This window comes from Phaethon aethereus (assembly GCF_964289735.1).
Source record: "Phaethon aethereus genome assembly, chromosome: 3".
NCBI lineage: Eukaryota > Metazoa > Chordata > Aves > Phaethontiformes > Phaethontidae > Phaethon > Phaethon aethereus.
In genome coordinates, this window is record NC_138576.1 from 72,938,603 (window position 1) to 72,959,085 (window position 20,483).

General features: G+C 38.9%; 1 protein-coding gene across 1 annotated transcript; it reads right to left on the bottom strand.

Moving 5' to 3' along the window:
* Nucleotides 1-7,574: 7,574 nt before the first annotated feature.
* Nucleotides 7,575-19,610, bottom strand: CCDC170 (coiled-coil domain containing 170; the record flags this gene model as incomplete). The annotated part of the gene is made up of 5 exons (XM_081998554.1): nt 18,543-19,610; nt 16,570-16,743; nt 15,100-15,342; nt 13,970-14,206; nt 7,575-7,775 (listed from the first exon to the last, which is right to left on the bottom strand). The coding sequence occupies exons 1-5, from the start codon at nt 18,741-18,743 to the stop codon at nt 7,575-7,577; spliced, it is 1,056 nt and encodes a 351-aa protein (XP_081854680.1). The 5' UTR covers nt 18,744-19,610.
* Nucleotides 19,611-20,483: the final 873 nt, after the last annotated feature.

Below are 20,483 nucleotides of genomic sequence, written 5' to 3' on the forward strand. Positions count from 1 at the left end.
CTCATACCATTCCTGAGCTTTCCCCATGCTGCACCCAACAGCCTCAGTCTCCCTCCCTTGGCCTCCCCCCGTCCTTCATCCTGCTTTATGACTAGGAAGCTCCAAACTGCTCCCACTCTCACCGCTATCCGTGGCTCACTTCCCAAGCTTCAGCTCATTCCCACATCCCTACCCAGCTTCTCACACCTCTCCCTTTTTTATTTCCCTCACAGCCCGCCTTTCCTGTCTCTCGCTCGTGAAACTTCCTTTCTCTTCCCTTCCCTGTGAAACCTGAGTCTCTCTCTTTTCCCTTGAGGCTTTGAGTGGGACTACTCCTTCCATTCCTGCTAGTTTCCAGTGAAAAGAGCGCTGGGAGCAGAGAGACGTGTCAACCTTTGCTCTGGCCCAGAGCAGCCAGGAACACTCATTATAAAGAAGGTAATTTTTTACTCCAGCCTGAATTGCTCCAAATTGCCAGATTTTTATTTATGGATATAGGCAAATTATGGGTTTTCCATTAGTCTTGTTCTTAGGAAGGACTGAACCATTTTGGCTTGAATTGCCCAATTAATAAATTCTGTCAGCTGGCATGGAAGACTTCACTCCTGTAAATAAAAGCAAAGCGTCACATTGCATTACAGGCAATGATACGGGTGCTACAGACACATATATAAACTGAACTCCAAAACCAGTCAAGAATTTCTTAGGAAAACAACACAGGGAACATTTTTTAAGAAATACAACTTCTTCTTTGACTTTCAGGCCAGGAAGCTGCTATAAAGGGCTATTATATTGGAAGTATTTGAAAGCACACTGCTTAAGAATAAAAAAACTGTTGAAAAAAATTATCATCTTCACTGGGAGTATTTTGGATCTCTGTGGTGAGTGATCTCTGTCACTTGTTGGTGCAGGCATTGCCATTCATAGAGCTTCCTGAGACCGAAAGGAAGCTTACCTACCCTGATTCAAAAACCAGCTGGGCAGCAGTCCCCAGGCACTTCGTCAGCCCTTCCATCCTGCTCCAGCTTCCCATTTTCCCTCTACATCACAGGCAGATTTCCAAGGGCTACTGGCTCCTCTTGTTTCTGCCCTGAAGCTCATCCACAAGTCAGAAGTTTATAAAGCCTTGCAGTTAAGATTTATCACCAGAGAATTATTCTGTGCAACTCTGAACCCACGACATTATTTTCTGTTTAGGTCATTAGTCTAAATCCATCTCTGGTTACTGGTTGATTTTTTAAATATTTATTCTTTTTTGGATTCCTGTGCCCTCCATGGCCTGCTATCTTGAGCTGTTGAGATGAATAGTTGCTAATAGTAAAAAAGAGAAGTCATCTCCGAGCATATTTTTAGCCACTTCAATCAATCCATTTTAGGTCCGTGACTTTCTGAGATGCATCTCACTCTGTCCCCACCTCCTTCCACCAACTCTCAGGCAGCTGAATGTCATGAACACATGCTCAGAATTGGATCCTTAAAGGTTATATGAGCCACACTACATGTCTGTTCCTGCTGGATGCTCCCCAGCGCTGTTGTCTATTCTCTGTTCAACTGTTTTCAATCCATATTCTCCAAGGCAGCCAGACCTAGCTAATGGTATTGAACACTGAAGTGACACCACGGAAGTATTATTATAAATGTGTGTAATACCAAGCAGTATCGAAATGATTAGCCATTGATATTAGTGTGATAATCTCAGCACTAGTCTAGCACTTCTCTGCACAGCCTGGCTTGGACTGATCTCCAAGGAAAGCTCTAAGGGACTTCTACACCATAACCTGCAGGATTCCTTCATCTACACTGATGACCACAGTACTTCTGCTATAAAAATTATTGCAGTCTGCTTCACAAACATCTGCATCCGCACCTGTCTGGTTTCTCTGCTGCCATCATTTTAGCCTTACATTATTCCTTCTTCTTGCAGCTCCACCTCCCCTCCCATGAACCAGCAGTACCTGTCTGTCCCCTTGTGGTCATATGCCTGACATAGGCTTGCTATTTCATAGGATCCCCTTAGGTTGACCAAAACCCTTCTGCTCTTTCTGCTCCCCACAGAAGAGCATATTTACCACCCCCAGCAGCTCCAGAAAACCACCTAAAAGGGGTATGAAGTATCTTCAAGTGTCTGCAGCAGTCTAGAAGACCTCGCAGTCTTACACAAGCAAGTGAACTGTATCTTGGTGTCGGCTGAACTCCACGCAGTGCTGCAAAGGCCCGACCACACCTGGCTAGAGGCGAGGTGCACGGCACGGGAGGAGGCTGCCGGCGCTGAGGGACAGAAAGAGGCAGCAGAGCAAGAGCGTGGACGCATTTCTCCAGCAGCCCAACACAATCTGGCCGACACTGGGGCTCCTGGCAGGGGACTGACTTGAAACTTTGCCGGATGAAGAACAGGGCTGGCCACGGAGATTTCACTGCAGATAAGAGATCTGTGAAAGACCAAGGTGAGAAAGATATTGTTAAGGACAGCAAATTTAATGGAGCACGTGGAGGCTAAGAAAAAACAACAAATGACTCCAAAGAAAGGTCTGAGAGTTGTCTGCTAGTATTGTATTTCTCCTTGTCCTTTGGGATGCCTGTTTGGTTAATTGTGAGTCTCTGCGCACCCCTAAGGGCAAGAAGCCAGCCAGGGTGGCTGCTCATATCAATTTATACTGCTACTTTATAATTTATACTGCGTATTTTTACACTGTTATTGCAGTATGAAGGGTACGCAGAAGCAACATTTCGAAATACTTGTCTCAGTGCTTCTTACTTCTTCACTATGCCAGCCTGAGCCCGACAGGAGCCTGGCCATCCACCAAAGGGCAGGTTTCAGACTGCAGACACTCCCTGTGGGGACCAGAGGCGGCCCTTCGGCCTGCCCAGCCTCACAGCCCCGGCTGCAGGGCTTTCCCCACCGCCCTGCCACGGCCCGCAGAGGCGCTGTGGCCGTGCTCTCCCTCGCCGCACGGAAACAGGGCCAGGCGGAGAAAGGGCTGAGTCGGCCCTGCGGGCGTGTCGCTGCCTTCACAGCAGCGCCGGGGAAGGTCTTCCCGCACCCCGCGGCCACCGCCGCAGGCCTGTTCGGCGGTCAGAGCTCCCGGCGCGCAGGCTGACGAGCGGCGCAGCACCCCAGCCGGCCGGGGCCGCGGCTGAGGAGGGGACTCGGCAGCCGATGGGGAGAGGGGGGCACGCCCCGGCCCGAGCGCGTCCGGGCCCCCCGCCCAGCCCCAGGCAGCCCTCGGCGGCCCGCACGGCACGGGCAGAGGCTGCCCGCACCGCCTGGCGGGAGCCATTGCCCGCCGTAGGCAGCATCCGCATTTTGGAAGGGGAAATGAAGCTTACTCCTTTGGAATGAATTCAGGCCTCGTAATCGGTGCCCTGAATAACAGTTGTCACTACCAAGGTGTGGTAACAAGAATATTTTGTAGATCAAGGCTCTTTTTTTTAGATTAAATTGCATTCAATGCCCTATTTAAAAACAATACTAATAGTAAATTGAATGTTTGGTTTGTAACCAAGCACACATCTTCCCCAGCCGACACAGACTAACGTTCCATTTCCAAAAAAAAAAAAAAAAACCAGGCCAAATCATCATTTTACAGAAACGCCTGTGTATAAATACATATCCAGGGGCCTAATCCTGTCCAGCCCCCGCTGGGCCAGGCTTCCGGCCCTCTAGTCCCATCCCCAGCATTACCAAATCCATCTCACGGTCGGTTTCTCTACCTGGGACCAACTGGAAGTCAACAGTTTGGGCCCCATTTGCTCACACTGCAATCTTCTTTTTCTCGTTTCTCCTACTTACCAAAAGTGTAAGTAATCATAGGGGAAAAAAATAAGAAAACATATCTCAACTGTTTTATTTATTACCTTCTGAAGTGTTCTTCTTTGTCTCACGGCTCATTAGCTGGCTTTAAATCTGTCAGAAAAGACATCTATTTGTTCAAGCAAAGTATCTTGTTTTGTAGGTCTTTCATTTCTGACTCAGTTACTCCTTAGTAATTATGAGTACAGTCTAATAAGTTCATCCTCATTTTCTTCCAGAAAAAAAAACACATTGCTGTAGAGGATTCTTAATTGTTTCAACGGAAGAACAAAGCAATCTAAAATCTTCCATTTGAAAAGGATTATGTTTGAATTTCTATTCTAGCAAACTATCATTTTTTCTGTTTTCCACATAGTTAACTAATTTTTTTTTCTATGCTTGAGTAATATCAGAAATCCCTGTTTGCTAAATTCATAGGGAATTTAATTTCATTGTGTTCCATTCCTCCTCCTTTTTCTTTTTGATTGTCAAGAGAAATGGTCAGCTTCTATACTCTTAAAAAATATTTCTGTTTCATATGAAAAATTTTGGGAGAACACATGATCCAGTAGTCTCAGAGATGTGCCTGATTCCCCACCTGCTTTTTTTTTTAATTTAAAATCTGTTATGACTTGGGTCATCCATATTTTCCCTCCCCTGCACCATCATAATGTGCAAAATAATCCAGTAACTGAACAGCCCTCGGAAAATGTGGATGATGCACACATCATCCATAGAAAGAAAATGTGGAAAAGCAAGCAAACTGCTTTATACAGCAATAATAAATTCTAGAGCAAAATAAGTCAAAGGGTAATTTAATGTTATCTGTCTTTATGCTTCCTAATTCTAATTCAGCAAAGCACTTAAACACTTTTGCACTTAATTTCTTTGAGAAATCATGGCTCTACTGCATTGATTCCTGCGTTTCAAGGAATGTATTTACAACAATATGCTGTATAGACAAAAATCAAGTTGCACATATTTTAACACACTCATAACATTATAACACTCATTTTTCTATTTGCATTGTGATTTTATTAGTACAATGTTTATGGCATGTAAATTATTTAATTTGAATATCTACAACTGCAACATTTTAATTTGTTGAGTTTTGCCTTTCTTTAAACACTGCCAATCTGAGATAATGAACTTGTCTTCATTGGAGTAGGTTCAGCTATTATTTGGAGGAAAAAAATCTAGCCCTGTAATTGTACCATTCTGTCATTTCACATATATTATTTTTCTTAATATCTATTCTGTTAATAAATCAAGAATCCTTTACCACAATAAAAGAGTAATTATGAACAGACAGCAAACTTTTAATCTCATACCTCTTATTAATACAAACGAAACTAGTAATATTAATCTACTGAAAGAGAAGTGTCTGCTGACACTGCTTCAATACACACTTTTAGGTTTCTATCAATCAGATCTGTCTTGTGTTGAATGCATCTTGGTTTAAAAAAGAAGAAAACATTTGAAACGAACGTTGAAAACATTCGTAAACCTGTTTTAATTTTTTTTTTCAAAAGGAAGACTAAGTTCAATGCTGTATGAAACAAACCTTAAAAAAAGTTTGTAAGTCAGTTTAAACTTTTTTTCAGGGTTTAATTAAATTACATGGGTCAAAAATCACCTGAACTTTGTTCATGTCATATTATCACTTTACTTTTTTGGGGGGGTATTTGCTTTGACTAAATGAACAAAGTTGTCAGTACTCTTCCAAAAGTAAAAATACAGATCCACTGTGTAGAAAAAAGAAAAAAAGGAAGCATTAGAAAATCCATATTCTACCTTCTGTTGGTTTAACATGCAGGACAGTAACCAGGCTTTGCTACCAACTTCATGTGAAAACCTGCCTCCTCTGAAGTAATTGAGAGCGCTTTACTGGTAGCTTTTGTGAGGCTGGAACGTCACTGCTGGTGGCACGGCTGGTCACAGGGCAGCAGGATACTGGTCTGCTGAGCATGGCAGGAGATTTTAAGTCTCCTGGCAGACATTAGGAAAACATTTCATAACCATGAAATACAGCCAAGTATGCATACTTACTTTATGATTGGCACTCTCAGAGACTATTTGTTAAAGTTATGAATGTTTTATCTGGTCTGAGTGGACCTAATTTTGTAATGCAGTTTATTTAACTTGCAAAATATGGTTAAATAAGCTTCATATAATACTTATTAATGTGGCTGAAGAAAACAGGTTTTGTTGTTTAGTAATCACTCAAACAGAAGTGTCTATAGAATCAGTAAAACACAAGGTGAAACTACTTGTATTGTCTCATGAAGAATTAGAAAATCATTGCATCCTTTTCCACCCTCTAAATTCCCAACCAACATATTATGTCTAAAAATATTCACATTTCAATCTTTTGTTTTACTTTGAAATTGTGTCACCTTATATAATTTAGTGTCTGTATAATTTAATATTAGGTTTTTCCTTTATTCCATTTATTAAATTTACCTGAAAAACAATGTTAGATTATAAAACAAGAAAAGACATTGATTTTAATCCAGGTAGCCTCAGGAGCATAAGAATATACAATTTACCATATTTCCTCAAATGACTGATTTTGCAGAAGCTTGGGTGTTTTTTGGTTTTTTACTAACAAGTCACTGAGAAATGATTCTTCAGAGGCAAGCGAAATAAAAACAACTCTATCTAGGTACCAAAACTACCACACTTACTTACTTGAAAAAGCCTCATTTTTCTTAAAATAGCATGCTCAGTTTTAGTGAGTGGGTTATCATTTGCCGAGATTCTGCAGTAAGTCCACAATGGTCAGACATAAATAGGTAAGTCTTCTTTACTGTTCTAGACATCCATATAAAATATAGAATGGGAAGAGACAACAAAAAACACAGAATCATGTTTGAATGTGCTATTAAAACAGATTTATTGTTCAAATTTCTTTACAAAAATCATTTTAACAACACTCAGAAAGGGTGATAAACAAGCAGCTTTCTTAACACATCATCATTGCTTTTCTGAAAATAAAGACTTTAGTAATTCAACTATTTTCTGTAGTGGATAAGCATTTTAAAATAACTTCTTATTAGCTCAGAACTGCCACTTATTTGGCCTATGGATTAATGGCCCAAGGAATACAGCAGCTAGAAGACAAACTTAAGGCATCATGACCAAGGGCAACATGCAATTTTACCAAATGCATCTGTACCATGCACATGACTAGACCCTGTGAAAGACCCTCTGCTGAAAAAGCATAACTTTTTGTATTGGCACAAGAGCAAACTAAAGAAAACAAAAAAGAAAAAAATGGTTTGTTCCAAAATTGTGACAGTCCTCTAACTTCCAGCTAGCTGTCTTGAAGCTAAAGTCCTTATGTGTAAAATTGCAGAGAGGTCCCATTTTGCAAGAGGAATAGCAGCAGGACAACCCCCACTTCATTTCATTCCTGTCACCCAGAGGTAAAGCATAAGGAATGTCACTGAAGCTGACATTTATTAGCGAGTACTTCCCAAAACCATGAACTGACCTCAGGTGGCCCGTGCCTTCAGTGCTTCTGCAATGAAACTGTAAGGCTGTACATTGTTCACATATTGCCTACCATTTTCATAACTGAAGTATTATGCTGCCCTGGGATCTTCTGTTTGCTATCTCTAGGCTGCTGGCTTTACTCTATCCATTTGGCTCAGTCTCCCTACTGAAACACTAAAAATCAGCCTAAGTCAGCATCCACAGAATAGGGAACAGAAACAGATATCTGCTTTCTATGCACATCTAGCAGGTAGGCAAGCATAAAAGAAAATTTTTCCTTGTTCTCTCTCCTTACAAAATGTGTGTTTCAGTGAAGAAGCTGTAAGTTTCTTTGCGAGTGTTCCTCTGGTGCCCTTGCCAGGTCTTTGAGGCAGACACAGGTGAAGTAGTGGTGCTGATGAGAGTGAATCAACCCTTCAAGACATGTAATAATTTCATAGTCAGGAAGAGCCAGGCTGGCAATGTTGAGGCCCAGCATCCGCGAGACCACCTCTCGGAAATCTGCCAGCTGCAAGAGTAAACAGGAAGGAATTACTAATAAATTAAATACCAAGCAAAGGCGATGCCTGGAAAAACATATACATATATGCATACAAACATAAGCATTTTTATTAGCAGTGCAAAATATAGGAATTTCTGCTGTTGCCCAATACAGAGAGCTGAAGAGGATGGAAACAGTCTTTTGGGGTGTACCTCAAATAACAAAACATGTAAACAGCTGAGGTGCTAAGGATCTTGAACAGTTTCGAGTGTTCGTTAGTATCCTTCATAGGCATACCTTCCCTGCTGCCTCAACAGCGAAAACTGAGGAAAAGACAGGAGGAGGAGTTGCACTTGACCTAGATGACTGCAAATTATACAGACAACTGGAAACTCTGGTAGGCACATCCCACAGCATAGGCTAAGGTGTTGGTCCTGACTTCAAGCTCCTGACCGCTGCCTGCCCTGCACTTTCTTGTGGAAACCACAGCAGAAGGGAGGAAGTTAGAAGAAAGGTGAATGTTTGGCACATCCTTCGGTCTGACTGTGACTCAGAATCAGTATGCAGCCAAAATTCAAGATGCAGCCTAGAAAATGCTTATTTTCCTTGTGTGCATAACTGCTGAAAATATATCATAGGAAGGGTATTTGGCAAAGTAATTAAAGGAACCAGCTTTCTCTCTGCAGTTCTGCGGTGGGTTGACCATGGCTGGATGCCAGGAGCCACCAAGCTGGTCTATCACTCCCCTTCTCAGCAGGACGGGGTGGGGGGCAAAATCAGATGGAAAGAAAAACTCTTGTGGGTCAAGATAAAGGCAGTTTAATAAAGCAAAAGTAAAGGCTGTGCCCAAGGGAAAACAAAAGATTTATTCTCTACTCATCATATGGTATGGAATATCCCTTTGGTCTGTTTGGGTCAGCTGTCCTGGCTATGTGTCTCCCCACAAGATCTTGCCCACCCCCAGCCTACTGGTGAGGGGGTAATGTTGGAGAGACAGCCTGGATGCTGTGCAAGCACTGCCCAGCAGTGGCCAAAACACTGTTGTGTTATCAACACCTTTGTAGCTGCCAATACACAGCACAGAGCTATGAGGGCAGCTATGGGGAAAATTAACTCCATCTCAGCCAGACCCAATACAGGTTCCAAATAGACAGACATCCACAATTGTCATCACTGGCAACCCCACCAGCAACTATATTCAAAACTTAAGATCAGATGAACATGAATGCTGATTTACTCTTCTCAGCTCACAATATGGGTCATTATAAGTCAAACTTCAATGCCTCTTAAATAGACAATGCATTACACAGCTCAAATGACCAATGCCTTAATACACCTTATCATCGACACACAATTAAAAGAGGAAAATGTTCCTATTTGAGGAAATACGCTTGTCTTGCTATCTATTTGAATGTCAAGATCTCCATTCCCAAGCATGAGACAGACTCAAAATGTCACAGAAACATGAAAACCATCAATAAGCTGGCGCACTTTGGTGTGGCAGTACCCTCACTCCACCAATCATGCTGACACCTAACGGTAAGGAGGAGATCAACACACTCCTGAAACGGAGATAAAAGCACTCCTGAAATATGTGTCCATCCCCAAGAATATTGTGCAGAACTCTAAAGCAGTTATAACATCTGTGAAGCAGGCTGCAAAAACCTTGAAAACAAGGTCTCAGTTCTAAGACTTGCCCAAAGACAGTTTGTTTCATCCCAGTACAAACCCTAAGGAGCTGCCATCATTTCTGAAAAACAAATATGGAAACCAAGACAGTATAGGGCAGAAGGATTTGAGAGTTCAGTCCCACCTATCTGTTTTACCAAGGCAATGCAATGTCCTGGATGAGACATTGGAACAATGTAACACCAAAAAACCCCAAGTTTCCATATATTCTCTTCAACACCAAGTCGGGAGGTCACTGATGTGGGGCTTTGGCAGTGTGCTAAGCAAGTACAATTTAGCAGAAGCTAAATATTTTTTTAAACATCTGGATCACAGACAGAACGAGCAGACAGCAGAGCTGGAATTTATTTCTGTACAGACTTTATGTAGAAAGATCAAGGCAGCTCTGCAAAGATCCAGTCCTTAGACAAATGAAACCCCCCCAAGACGTCTAGATAGCAAACCCAACTGATCCCCTGGGAGCACATTAGGGTCTGCACTTTGCACCAAATTTCTTGCTGTTCACCTTAATTGTGGCAACTGTGAGTAAACCAAATTGCACTACAGCCATGTATCAAACACAATCAAATTTAATTTGCTGCACTGACGTAGATTATTGATCTGGTAGAATTTTGCCAGAGGGAATAGATACAAATTAAAACATATACGCAATCATCTCTATTTCCAATGGGAAAAGTAGGTCATAGCTATACTGAATGGACAATAAATATGTTAAGAATTCAATAACTTTCATCAGCAAAGAGCCTAAACTGGAAAGCACACAGAGCCCTTAAAGAAATTCATTAAGCCATTCATGTGAATTTTAAATTGAGGATTTTTTCCCACTTTAGAGGGATAACACTTAGAAAAAACAACTTTTCTGACTATTATATTGTGGTGTATAAAGTAGACTGCAGACAAAGCCGTAGTTCAGTGAAAATACAGAAAAAGGGTTGGCTACAAAGATTAATTTGCCACATAAACTGACAAAGAGAACCATCAGTCTTGGATACAAAAATTCCCCGCCAGGGGACATCAGTTTGAATTTTAAAAACTCCAAACAAAAACATTCCAAACACACTGGACTATCTTTAGAATGCTATCGCATGTCTCGCGTGGAGCAAGATGCATGTTTATACTCTTAAGTGGATACAGTGCTGTAAGCACATCATGAACAACTTTTTGAAGTCTTGCACTAAAACATATAAGACCTAGAAAAAAACATCAGATGAGAAATGTATTTCAGCTTTAAAAACAATGCAACAGATGTATTAAGAACACAATAGTACTGCTGAAATACTACAAGCTAATGCAAGTACCACCTAACTCTCTATTTAAGGCTTTCTTCAATAGCAGTTAATATTTCTAAGATAGTCACAATTTGAAGTAAAGGAGAGAAATAATGAAATGCAAACATCACTAAAGACTCAAAACCAGAGGTTTGCTACAGCAGTATGCACTCATGATAAATTTTCTTCACACCTTCCATCCAGTGAGTGAAATTATCTGAAGTAAAAGAGAAGAAATGCATGCAACTTAGAGCATTAACACAAGGTACTAGGAAGGAAGAGCAGAAGTAAAAAACAGACACTACATTTTGTTTCCGTCCTGTACCTATGGGAAAGTAGAAGGGGTCTTACTGCAATAGAAAGGGGGAGGGAAAAAAAAGGGGGGAAACTAAGACTGGAAAAGATCCTTATAACAAAACCATCAAAAACTCAACCAAAACACCGACATCTATATTTTTACTCCAAGTACTACTGCAAATAATGACTTGAGTTAAATTAAAATAAAAATAAAATATATTCAGATTTTAATCTACAGTTGGCTGCAGTGGTCACATACTGGTGTTATCAGTCCCTGTGAACATCCTTTTGTCATCAGTCATTATGCATACCCTTTATCTAGTCTTATTAAAATGAATGTCGGCTATGCTGATATTTATTTCTATTCAGAAATATGCAATAATGACATATGAAGTCAGAAAGGTTTTCTGTTCACCCTGCAGACAAAGGAAATCCAGTATGGATATCTGTAAACTTGCACTTGTAAAATTAATCTTGTAAAATTTCAATATATCTAACTAATTTCCCACTATATATCCATTCTAGTAATCTCTACTTTTTTGACTCTGCACATATAGCTTTACCTCTCTATGGTTTTTACTCTGCAGTATGATTTAATAATGCTTTGAACACCATTTTTTAAATGGTTTTATATGTCTACACAAGAATATGCACACTTTGCTGTTATTCGCTACAGTGACCAGAGATTACTGTTAACCCTAAAGCAAATTGGCGGTATTATTACACCCTGCTTACAGGGCTTGACTTCTAAACAATTCAGATGCTTTGATTTTGTCCTTTCTCTTAAAAAAAAAAAAAAAAAAAGGAACAAAACACAGAAATGCCAAAGCTAATTTTTCCTCTTAAACTTAGTAGGAATTGCTAATCTAAAGAGCAAAGAACAACTAGAAATACTGTGTTAAATCCCAATCATGAGTTAATCTTAAATTATTTCGAATCCAGTCTTAATTTCTGACTTCCCTTGGGTATGTTCTGCCTTTCTTCTGATCACAAGACAAATCAGTGTCTTAACCAGTTGGCAGTAGTTCAGTTATGCATACTTTTAATTTTGACAGCATGGAAAATAGCCATGCAATATTGCAATGTTATTTAATGTTACATGTAGTGATATCCATGGAAAGCAGACTGTACCCGAAAAAAACATACAAATGCATGTACAAGCTGTCAATCTGGCCACATCAACAACTCCATCAGGTAACGGCAATTTCAGTTTCTAGTAGTTTTCTTAACATACTTACACAGATGACATGGCTGTGCTTATATTCAGATTAAATATATACACTCATGTTTAGAGAAGTATTTAACATTGCCACCTTTTACAGAGAGTAAAAGAAGTCTGGTCTTGTTTAGCTCCCCCAAGAAGGAAGAACGAGCAAGTCCAACACAGGCGAAGAACTACACAGGGTTGGGGATAAGAAAGGAATTTTCCCTGGGTAATGGTTTGGGAGAAGTCAGGAAAAAAACTCACACGCTAATTAGTGAAAGAGAGTTTAGAACAAATTTTCCAATTTAGCAACAGTAGCTAAGCTATTTTAAGGACAGGTTTTAGCCAAGTAAACTGTTAACATACAGGAGAGTATGCTATGAATATTCCTGGTAATTCTCATATTCTCAAAACGTCATTACTACTAATCAGCACTGCACAAGTACCAGACATCAGTTTTGCAAACAGCTTCACTCACAGTATAGTTCCACCTCCAGGTGTTTGAAATGTTCGTGTGATGCAAATGACTATGGATGCCAGTGACATTTTAAGTTGACATTTTTCTTTCACTAACACAGAAATCTTGAGAACTAGTGCTATGCTATGCTTGAGCATTCTGCACTTAGTAGTCTGCTTACCTCACTTTTCCCATGCTCTTCAAATTTGGACAAAGAACACTGCAACAGTATTCAAGTGGCTTGAAATGCTTTGGGTTCAGACAGTAAAAATTTAGCATTTGTGTGTTTTTAGCAAGTACTCAATGTATGCTCCGTGGAATAATTTCCTGAATATAATTCATAGCTGCTTCTGTGAGCAGGATGCATTGTTTCCTCATGAGCCGTATGAAGAAATTAAATTTTCCTGAAAAATTTCTAGCCTTCATAATAAAACAAAATAATGGAAGAAAGATCCCTGGGGTTTGGGGGGGGGGGTTCTCCATGCGAGCAAAACAATATTTTTCTAGACTCATTTTTTGAAATAACAAATTGCATCCAGAGTCATTGCTAAGGCCAACATATAGCTTAAAAATTTTAGCTGGAAAAACTAAAAAAGTTCTATGCAGTTGGTATAAGGAATTTAAAATTACACATTGTTCACTTTAAAGAAGTATCACATTGGTTTTCAACAATTATGCCACCTATAATGCTACAAAACACATTATGCAGGGCAATTATATATATACTTCACAATTTTTTAAATTAGAATGGACATTTACTAATGTGTTTCCCACAAACTCCTTTATACCCTCCCCAAGGTGTGTTACCACAAAAATTTTTCTTACCTAAATTTTAACAAAAATATATATGTCACAAATCAATCCAAAATAGTTATATTTGATATTAAGTATGATTTGTCTGGGGTTTATTCTTTTTTAAATTTTCTGATCTTTTCCACCATTCTTTGAATTTATGGCCTATACATGATAACACGTAAGTTTTATACCTAAGACATATGGAAAAGCCATACCTTAAAAAGATACAAGGATTTTAAAGCATTTTTATGCTTCTCCAAAAGGTGATGTATTATTTTGCAATGAACAAAGAAAACAATGCCTGTATTTATTATTCATTCTCTTCATGTATAATTTGAAGACTAGCTTAGCCTCTCAGAATTATAACTGCCACACTAGCTCACAAGTTTGAGCTAACATTTCATTGTTTAATAACGTTCCCAAACGTTTTCAGCACAGCTGGACATGTGCTCCACCTATACCACATTCTAAGTGACAGCTAACACTTGCCAAGTGCTACCTACGCACCTACCTGTCTCTCCCTTTTTGCTAATTCTGCAAGCGTTGTTTTAAGCACCTTCAGCTCACTCGTAACCGCTTCTAACATACTTTTGTTTTTTTCTTTATCTTCAGTAGCTTTACGCTCCTTTAAAAGAAGTTCTGTTTTGACAGAGGTAAGCTGTTTCTCAGCCTTTTCTTTCATTCTTTCCAACTTGCCCTGAGACTTATTGAGTTCTTCTATTGTTCTGTTCTGCTCCAAATTTTTGATCTGCAATAACAAAGTAATGTTACATTTGTCACACTTTTTCATCTCACACAAACAAATAATAATCAGGAGTAATCATGAATAAGCACTTTAATGCAGTTTATTCCGGGTTCCTGGTGAAATCACATGTACACATGAAGTGAAAAGTTATTAAAGCAGACTGGCCACTTCCAACTCAATTAACAAAAATATTTTTGTTTCAAAAACAGTTAATTGTCTACAGGTTTTGTGAAGAGAAGTAATTGGGTAGACAAAAACCCACAGTGAGCTTTCAGTCTCTGCTAGCTCCTGGAAAAATAGTATGAAAAAGAGTTGCCAAATGTTTTGTTGGTAAAAATTCTTCAGCTGGAACATGCACTTACTTATCTGTTTCACTCCATCAGCTACAAGACACAAACCCACATAAAATCAATCTTCCTTTCTTCCAGTGGTGGCAAGCTGTCAATGACTGCAAACTACTTGTTTTCACCTGAGTTAAAGCAGGTAATTTATTATAGCTGCAATGTAACAAAACCCAGGAACAAGGAAAATTCAGCATCTTGCCTGTTTTACGTGGAAAAAAACTTTTTTTTTTTTCCATACCTAGCAGAACAGATCTTCTGTGAGCAATATATGGGAAAATACAAGATTATGGCTATATCAACAGGAAATGAAGGGATGCATATATCGTATTTTTCTCACAGTAGCCTGAAAATTTACATTGTGCTTTACAGATGCTACTTAGTGTATCAAGATGAATTGCAAAGTACCCAAAATATTGTAATATTATATTTACTTTCCCCAACTAGATGGATTTGAGCAGTTTTCCATGAACACATTTATTGTGGATGAACTCCATCTGTATCTAACTGGAACAGAAAAATGGATAGAAGCACAACTGTAACCTTTTAACTCACCTTAAGTTCATTGGTTTCAGACAGCTTGGCTTTGAGATCAGTATTCGTTTCCCTTGCCAGATCAAGCTGCTTCTGTAATCTCTCTACCATTTTATGTAACTTTCTGACAGTAAGATTGGCCTCATCCCTCTCCACAGCTAAGTCAGTTCTTACTTGCTTCTCTTCTTCCAGCTGGGTTATTTTCTGCCGCAGAAGGTTCATGTGCAGCTCTTTGCTTTCAAGTTTTTCTTTCTGAGCCTTCAACTAGTTTTCCAAACACAAGGATATTTGAAAAATATATGTGAAAGACAATAGTACTACACAGATTGTTTTGCAAATTTAATCCCCATGTTGCATATTTAACCCGAACTCATAATTCCTCTCTTGAAAACCGTTAGGCAGTATAAACACATATACATTAACTTAATACCTCTTATATTACCAATTCATTGTGCTTCTCCATCCCTGAATTTGTGCACTACCTTTTAAAATTAATTTACATATAGACTGCACCCTATTTGAACATAAATACTTGTGCATCATTCATAATATCTGAGATTGTCTCAAATATAAGACACTAGTCAAATGCAAGAGGTAAGAGAGATTCATTAAGGAGACAAGTGGTTTCAGTGGTGGTAATTTAAGATATTTCCATCTTTAATCAGTTATTTAAGGCTAGTGTGAGGAAGGAGAACCGACGTACAGAAACAAGGAAGCTGTCATCCACTGCTCCAAAAAAAGGTCCATCGGCTTAATTTTCTGATTTTGGTGCTCAGGGAGCTATCTGTTTTCAGTTTACCTGAGATGAACTGACAGGCTTTACTCTGGGACATCTGATGATTATTAACATACATACTATACTCCCTGCCAGAGTGGCTGTTGCTTCCAGAAAAAAATACAATGTTGTTTTAAACCTTAAAACAGACCTAATTCTAAGCTCTAAACCATCCTGATATGCCTAAAACTAGAAGACTTCACTCTGTCGTAACAGGATGACAAAGTGTGTCTAACAAAATTTGAATAGATTTGCTCCTAGAGGACCACAATTGGAAATGTTGAAATTCTTGGTGAAGTACAACTGATACCCTACCAGTTTATAGAGAAGTTTGTGTAAGATGCCCCACTTCCCAGCAGATCTTTTTAGATTTAAATATTGACAATAGTTGTTTACAGAGTATAGTATAAATGTGTATTAAATTAGATATATATACACATCTAAAACATGCATAACTTTATATATTTATTTAAGAAGTTGTGAAAAGCAGTATCATGTATTTAAACGACTGATGGTTTTAGTTATTTTAATATGCAGTCTGTTTGCACAGTTTGCAAATGTTTACTATCTTCTTTTTATGTAACGGACATCTTTGAAATCCCTTGTAAATATATGAAGCTCCAATCTGCTGCCTTTAGCAAGCCACTATAGAAATACAGCCATAACAATGTTTATCTTTGAAACAAACAGTAAAGGTATGGGGTTTTTTTGCCTACCTTCCTTCTTAGGCTATATGCCATAGTCTTGTTTTCAATCACTGCATCACCTTCCAGTTTCACTAACTGCTCTACCCGGGCTAGAATCGCATCCACATTCATATCAAATCCAACTTCTGCTGCTAGGCTATCCAGCTTCATCTTCTCATTAAGTTGCTCCAGAAATTTCAGATACTAAGATAAGATGTGGAAAAGTGGATAAAAGAATAATAAAACTTCATTAAAAGTCCTGAAGCACAATTTAAAAGCAATTCCTCCTACACCAGCAACCAACTATACATAGCAAAGTCCACTATCGACAAGAAATAACGTACTGAAAGGGTATGTTTGTAGTATAAACTCTTGACACAATTGCAAATTCTCTATTTGTCCTTTTTTAGTCAACATTAATTTTGTTCACTAATCCCTGGACCTACTGTATTTATCTTCTTAGCAAGACCAGATTGTATTTTGCTCCTCTGCAGTAAGGAGAGCACTTGTTGTGTGTGTCTGCTTCTGACTCCAGTTCCTGTCTGTGGCTCTGCTGCTTTACACCACCGTGCATTGGCAGGGAGAAGTTAGAAAGGACAGCTACATCCCAACTAATTGCAAGTGCTGTGATTTCCCACTGCTGTGAGCTCTAAAACAGATAAAACTGGTAACAGGGATGTCATGGGTGAGAGTCGATGTAGTCTGAGGAGACGGAGGAATGTTAACATGGTCAGGCTTTTGCCCTTCTTTGGAATAGCAAGTTTTAGATATAACAGTTACTGGTTTATAAATTGTTTTAAAGATTATTTTAATTGCATCTCCATCTGGTTTACTGATATGAACACATACAGATATCAAATATTATTCAATCTGGTTTTTCCTTCTTTTGTCCTGTCCTGCCCCTAGCTCTTTAAAAATTGCATTAGTTTGCTGGTCTCAATTAGCCTCTCTTGCAAAATCCAAAGCTCTCCTTCTCACTAAGAACTATGTTTGCCTTTGTTTTCTCTTACTTCTGCTGCAGGTCAATCTTTGCAAAGAAACAACAAAGAAAAAACAAACAAACAAACAAACAAACCAGTTCCATAACTGTTCCTTCAGCCCAAGACAATAAAACATAGCAAGAATCTCTTTCGTGATGCTTCTGGTTCAAAAGGTTAAAAGCAGCAGCAGCAGCAGCAAGCACTGAAGTTTTTCATTAACAGAAAAAAATCACAACAAAAATCTCTTTATTGCAGCAAAATCTAGAGAGAAATTAAGAATCTAGGGCCACATGTTCTTCACAGAAAAAGCAAAGAGGAAGGAACAGCTCCATTTTCTGGTTTGCTGCCAATGTGGTGGATGTTTCATTCATAAAATAAAAAGTTATTCATAAAAGTTATTGTATCACAGACTAATGCAAAACAAACAGCACCAAATTGTTGATTCTTTGCAAATTCAACTTTCTAAGCATTGATCTTGGCCTAGTAACGCGCTACAATTTTGTCTTTCTTAGCTGTATTGGTTGGCTGGTTTACTATGTCATTTTTCAAACTCTTAGTATGTAGATGTGTTACAGATTAACAGTGTGCTCATTCATACAATTAATAAAAAAATCCTGGTAGCCTTGATGGTCTACGGATACAAAAGAATCAAGGACTGCAAGATCCTGAGAGACTGCAGACCAGATGATATATTAGAGAAAGACAGAGAGATCAGAGAAAGCTTTGAGATCAGAGAATCCTTGAAGAACTTCTGATGTATTTAGAGAGACATCTTTTAATCTGCTTTTTTTCCCCCTCACATTAAATGGACTTTGAAGTCAGAAGCTTAGCTACTTTTTCCAACTAAAATTGTTGGTCAAAGAAAATATATTACTACTCCTTATGTGATGCCTGACTTTGCTAATTCCCATTACTTGCAGTACTGTGAGAATACTCTAGCTAATCAATGCAATACAATTAGCTGTATCTCTGTCTTTAGTGACTTTTATGCAAAACAAAATAATGCATGCAATAAATGCATACTTTTTGTTTCTCAAGCTTCAAACCATCTTGCATCAGATCTACAGACAGTAATTCCTCTTCCAAGTGTTTCAGTTGATCCTGGAAAGTCTCAGAACATTTTTCAGCTTTCCTGCTCCTCTCCAGAGCTTCTTGATACAATCTGGTCTGATTTTGCAAAGCTTCAGTCAATTTAGCTATTTGGGTTTCAAGCTGAGATACCATCTAGGGAGCAAGCAAATCAACAAAACATATGGGTATAGGTGGGTGTGGAAATGTTAGAAGGATATGAAAGATGCATCCTAAAATTATTTTTAAAAGGGTGAAATATCTATCGTTAAAATACATTTTAAAAGACAGTAAGAGAAAAATCTGCTGTAACGACCAGGAGAAAATGGCAGAAGTGATGACATGTGAGATACCCAAAAGTGAACAGCAGAAATCGTATTTAAGATGAGTCAAATAGAGGCTAATATCTATAAAAAAATTAGTACAAACTAATTTAGACATAAACTTTCCAAAGATGTTAGCAAATCAGCAATACCTGGAAGTCAACTAACATTTTTTAAAATAAACCAATAAAATCACTAGTCTACTGAGGAGCTGAGTGGTAAAAACAGATAAGAGTGGTTTAGAAAATACATGCAGCATGTAGATGAGAATGTAGATATGGTAACTAAGTCTCAGAGGAGTGCTTTCCAACTGTTAATGACTGTTTAACTAAAAGATTTTGCTAAAAAAAAAAAAAAAAAAAATTTCTGTAATCTGGTTGAAGCCCAAGTCTAAAAGGATAAAATCTCATAACAAGAAACTAGACTAACAATTCTGAAAACACTTCTAACTCTACACTCTTAACTTTGCAACACCTACATATAGTGTAATGGATTTTAAGTTGTAAACTACTTATAAATTAAATGCTTGAAAGCATCTGATTACACTACTGCCAAATACTAAAAGACAGTCCTATCCAAAAAGTCGCTTGCTTCCCTCTTTCCCTCTCTCCACCTCTTACTGTCAATTAATTACGTAACCAAATAATTATATATGTTGCATTTGTAACTCAGTGGTCAGACACTCATCTCCAAGCAGCCTCTTCACTTTAAGCATCTGCTTTCCTCCTGTTAATAAAACGAACAGTAAGCACACAAAAGTCCCATTAATTTTAATGGCACAGAAAGGTTTCCAACTTAGATGGCAATTAAATACAAACAATAGTTTGCACTTAAAAAACATTGAGAAAAATTACTGCTGCTCATACAGTGGTAGAAAACACTAAACAATAATAAAACTGCAAGAACCCACACACGGTTTATGCTTTTCTGCATCACATATCACTCAGCAGGAAAAAGAAATAAAAGCTTTCAGTAACTTGTGCCCACAGAGACGCGCTGCTGCCTGAGAACCCAGAGTCCCTTTATCAAGCTGCAGAACAGCTCTGCGTGCAGCCCAGCCCTGTGGGGCTTTTACAGGCTGCAAAGGTCCATAATCATGAGAAGGTGAGGGGTCATAGCACAGAAGGTGGGACCACAAAACCATCAAGCTGTCAGTTTATCTTCCAGAGCATCCTAGAGTAACCTTCATCTTTGGCTAAGGGACAATCAGCGGCTCAGGGATTTCCTGAAACAGAGTTGCGCCGTTATTACCCACCCGTGCCTGTGTCCAGTGAGTTATGAAGGCTGCATTTTTGGTCCTGCAGTTCTGATCTCCTCTATTTCCTGTGCAGCTTCATCAGCCAGCCTGCAAAAAAACACTGCCTGCTTTTTGTTTTAATGTGGCTACCAGATAATTTCAAACTCGGGCCTTTTATTTCTTGTGTTACAAGAAGTCACAAATACTCGTTTCCAGAGGCAGCTCCTACCTTGGGGACAGCAGGGTTCATCCTTGCTGCAGCTATGAAACAGCTATGCAGTCAGTAGAGCATTTCCCTCAACAGCCCAAAAGTCACAGAGACAGGCACATGGTGGA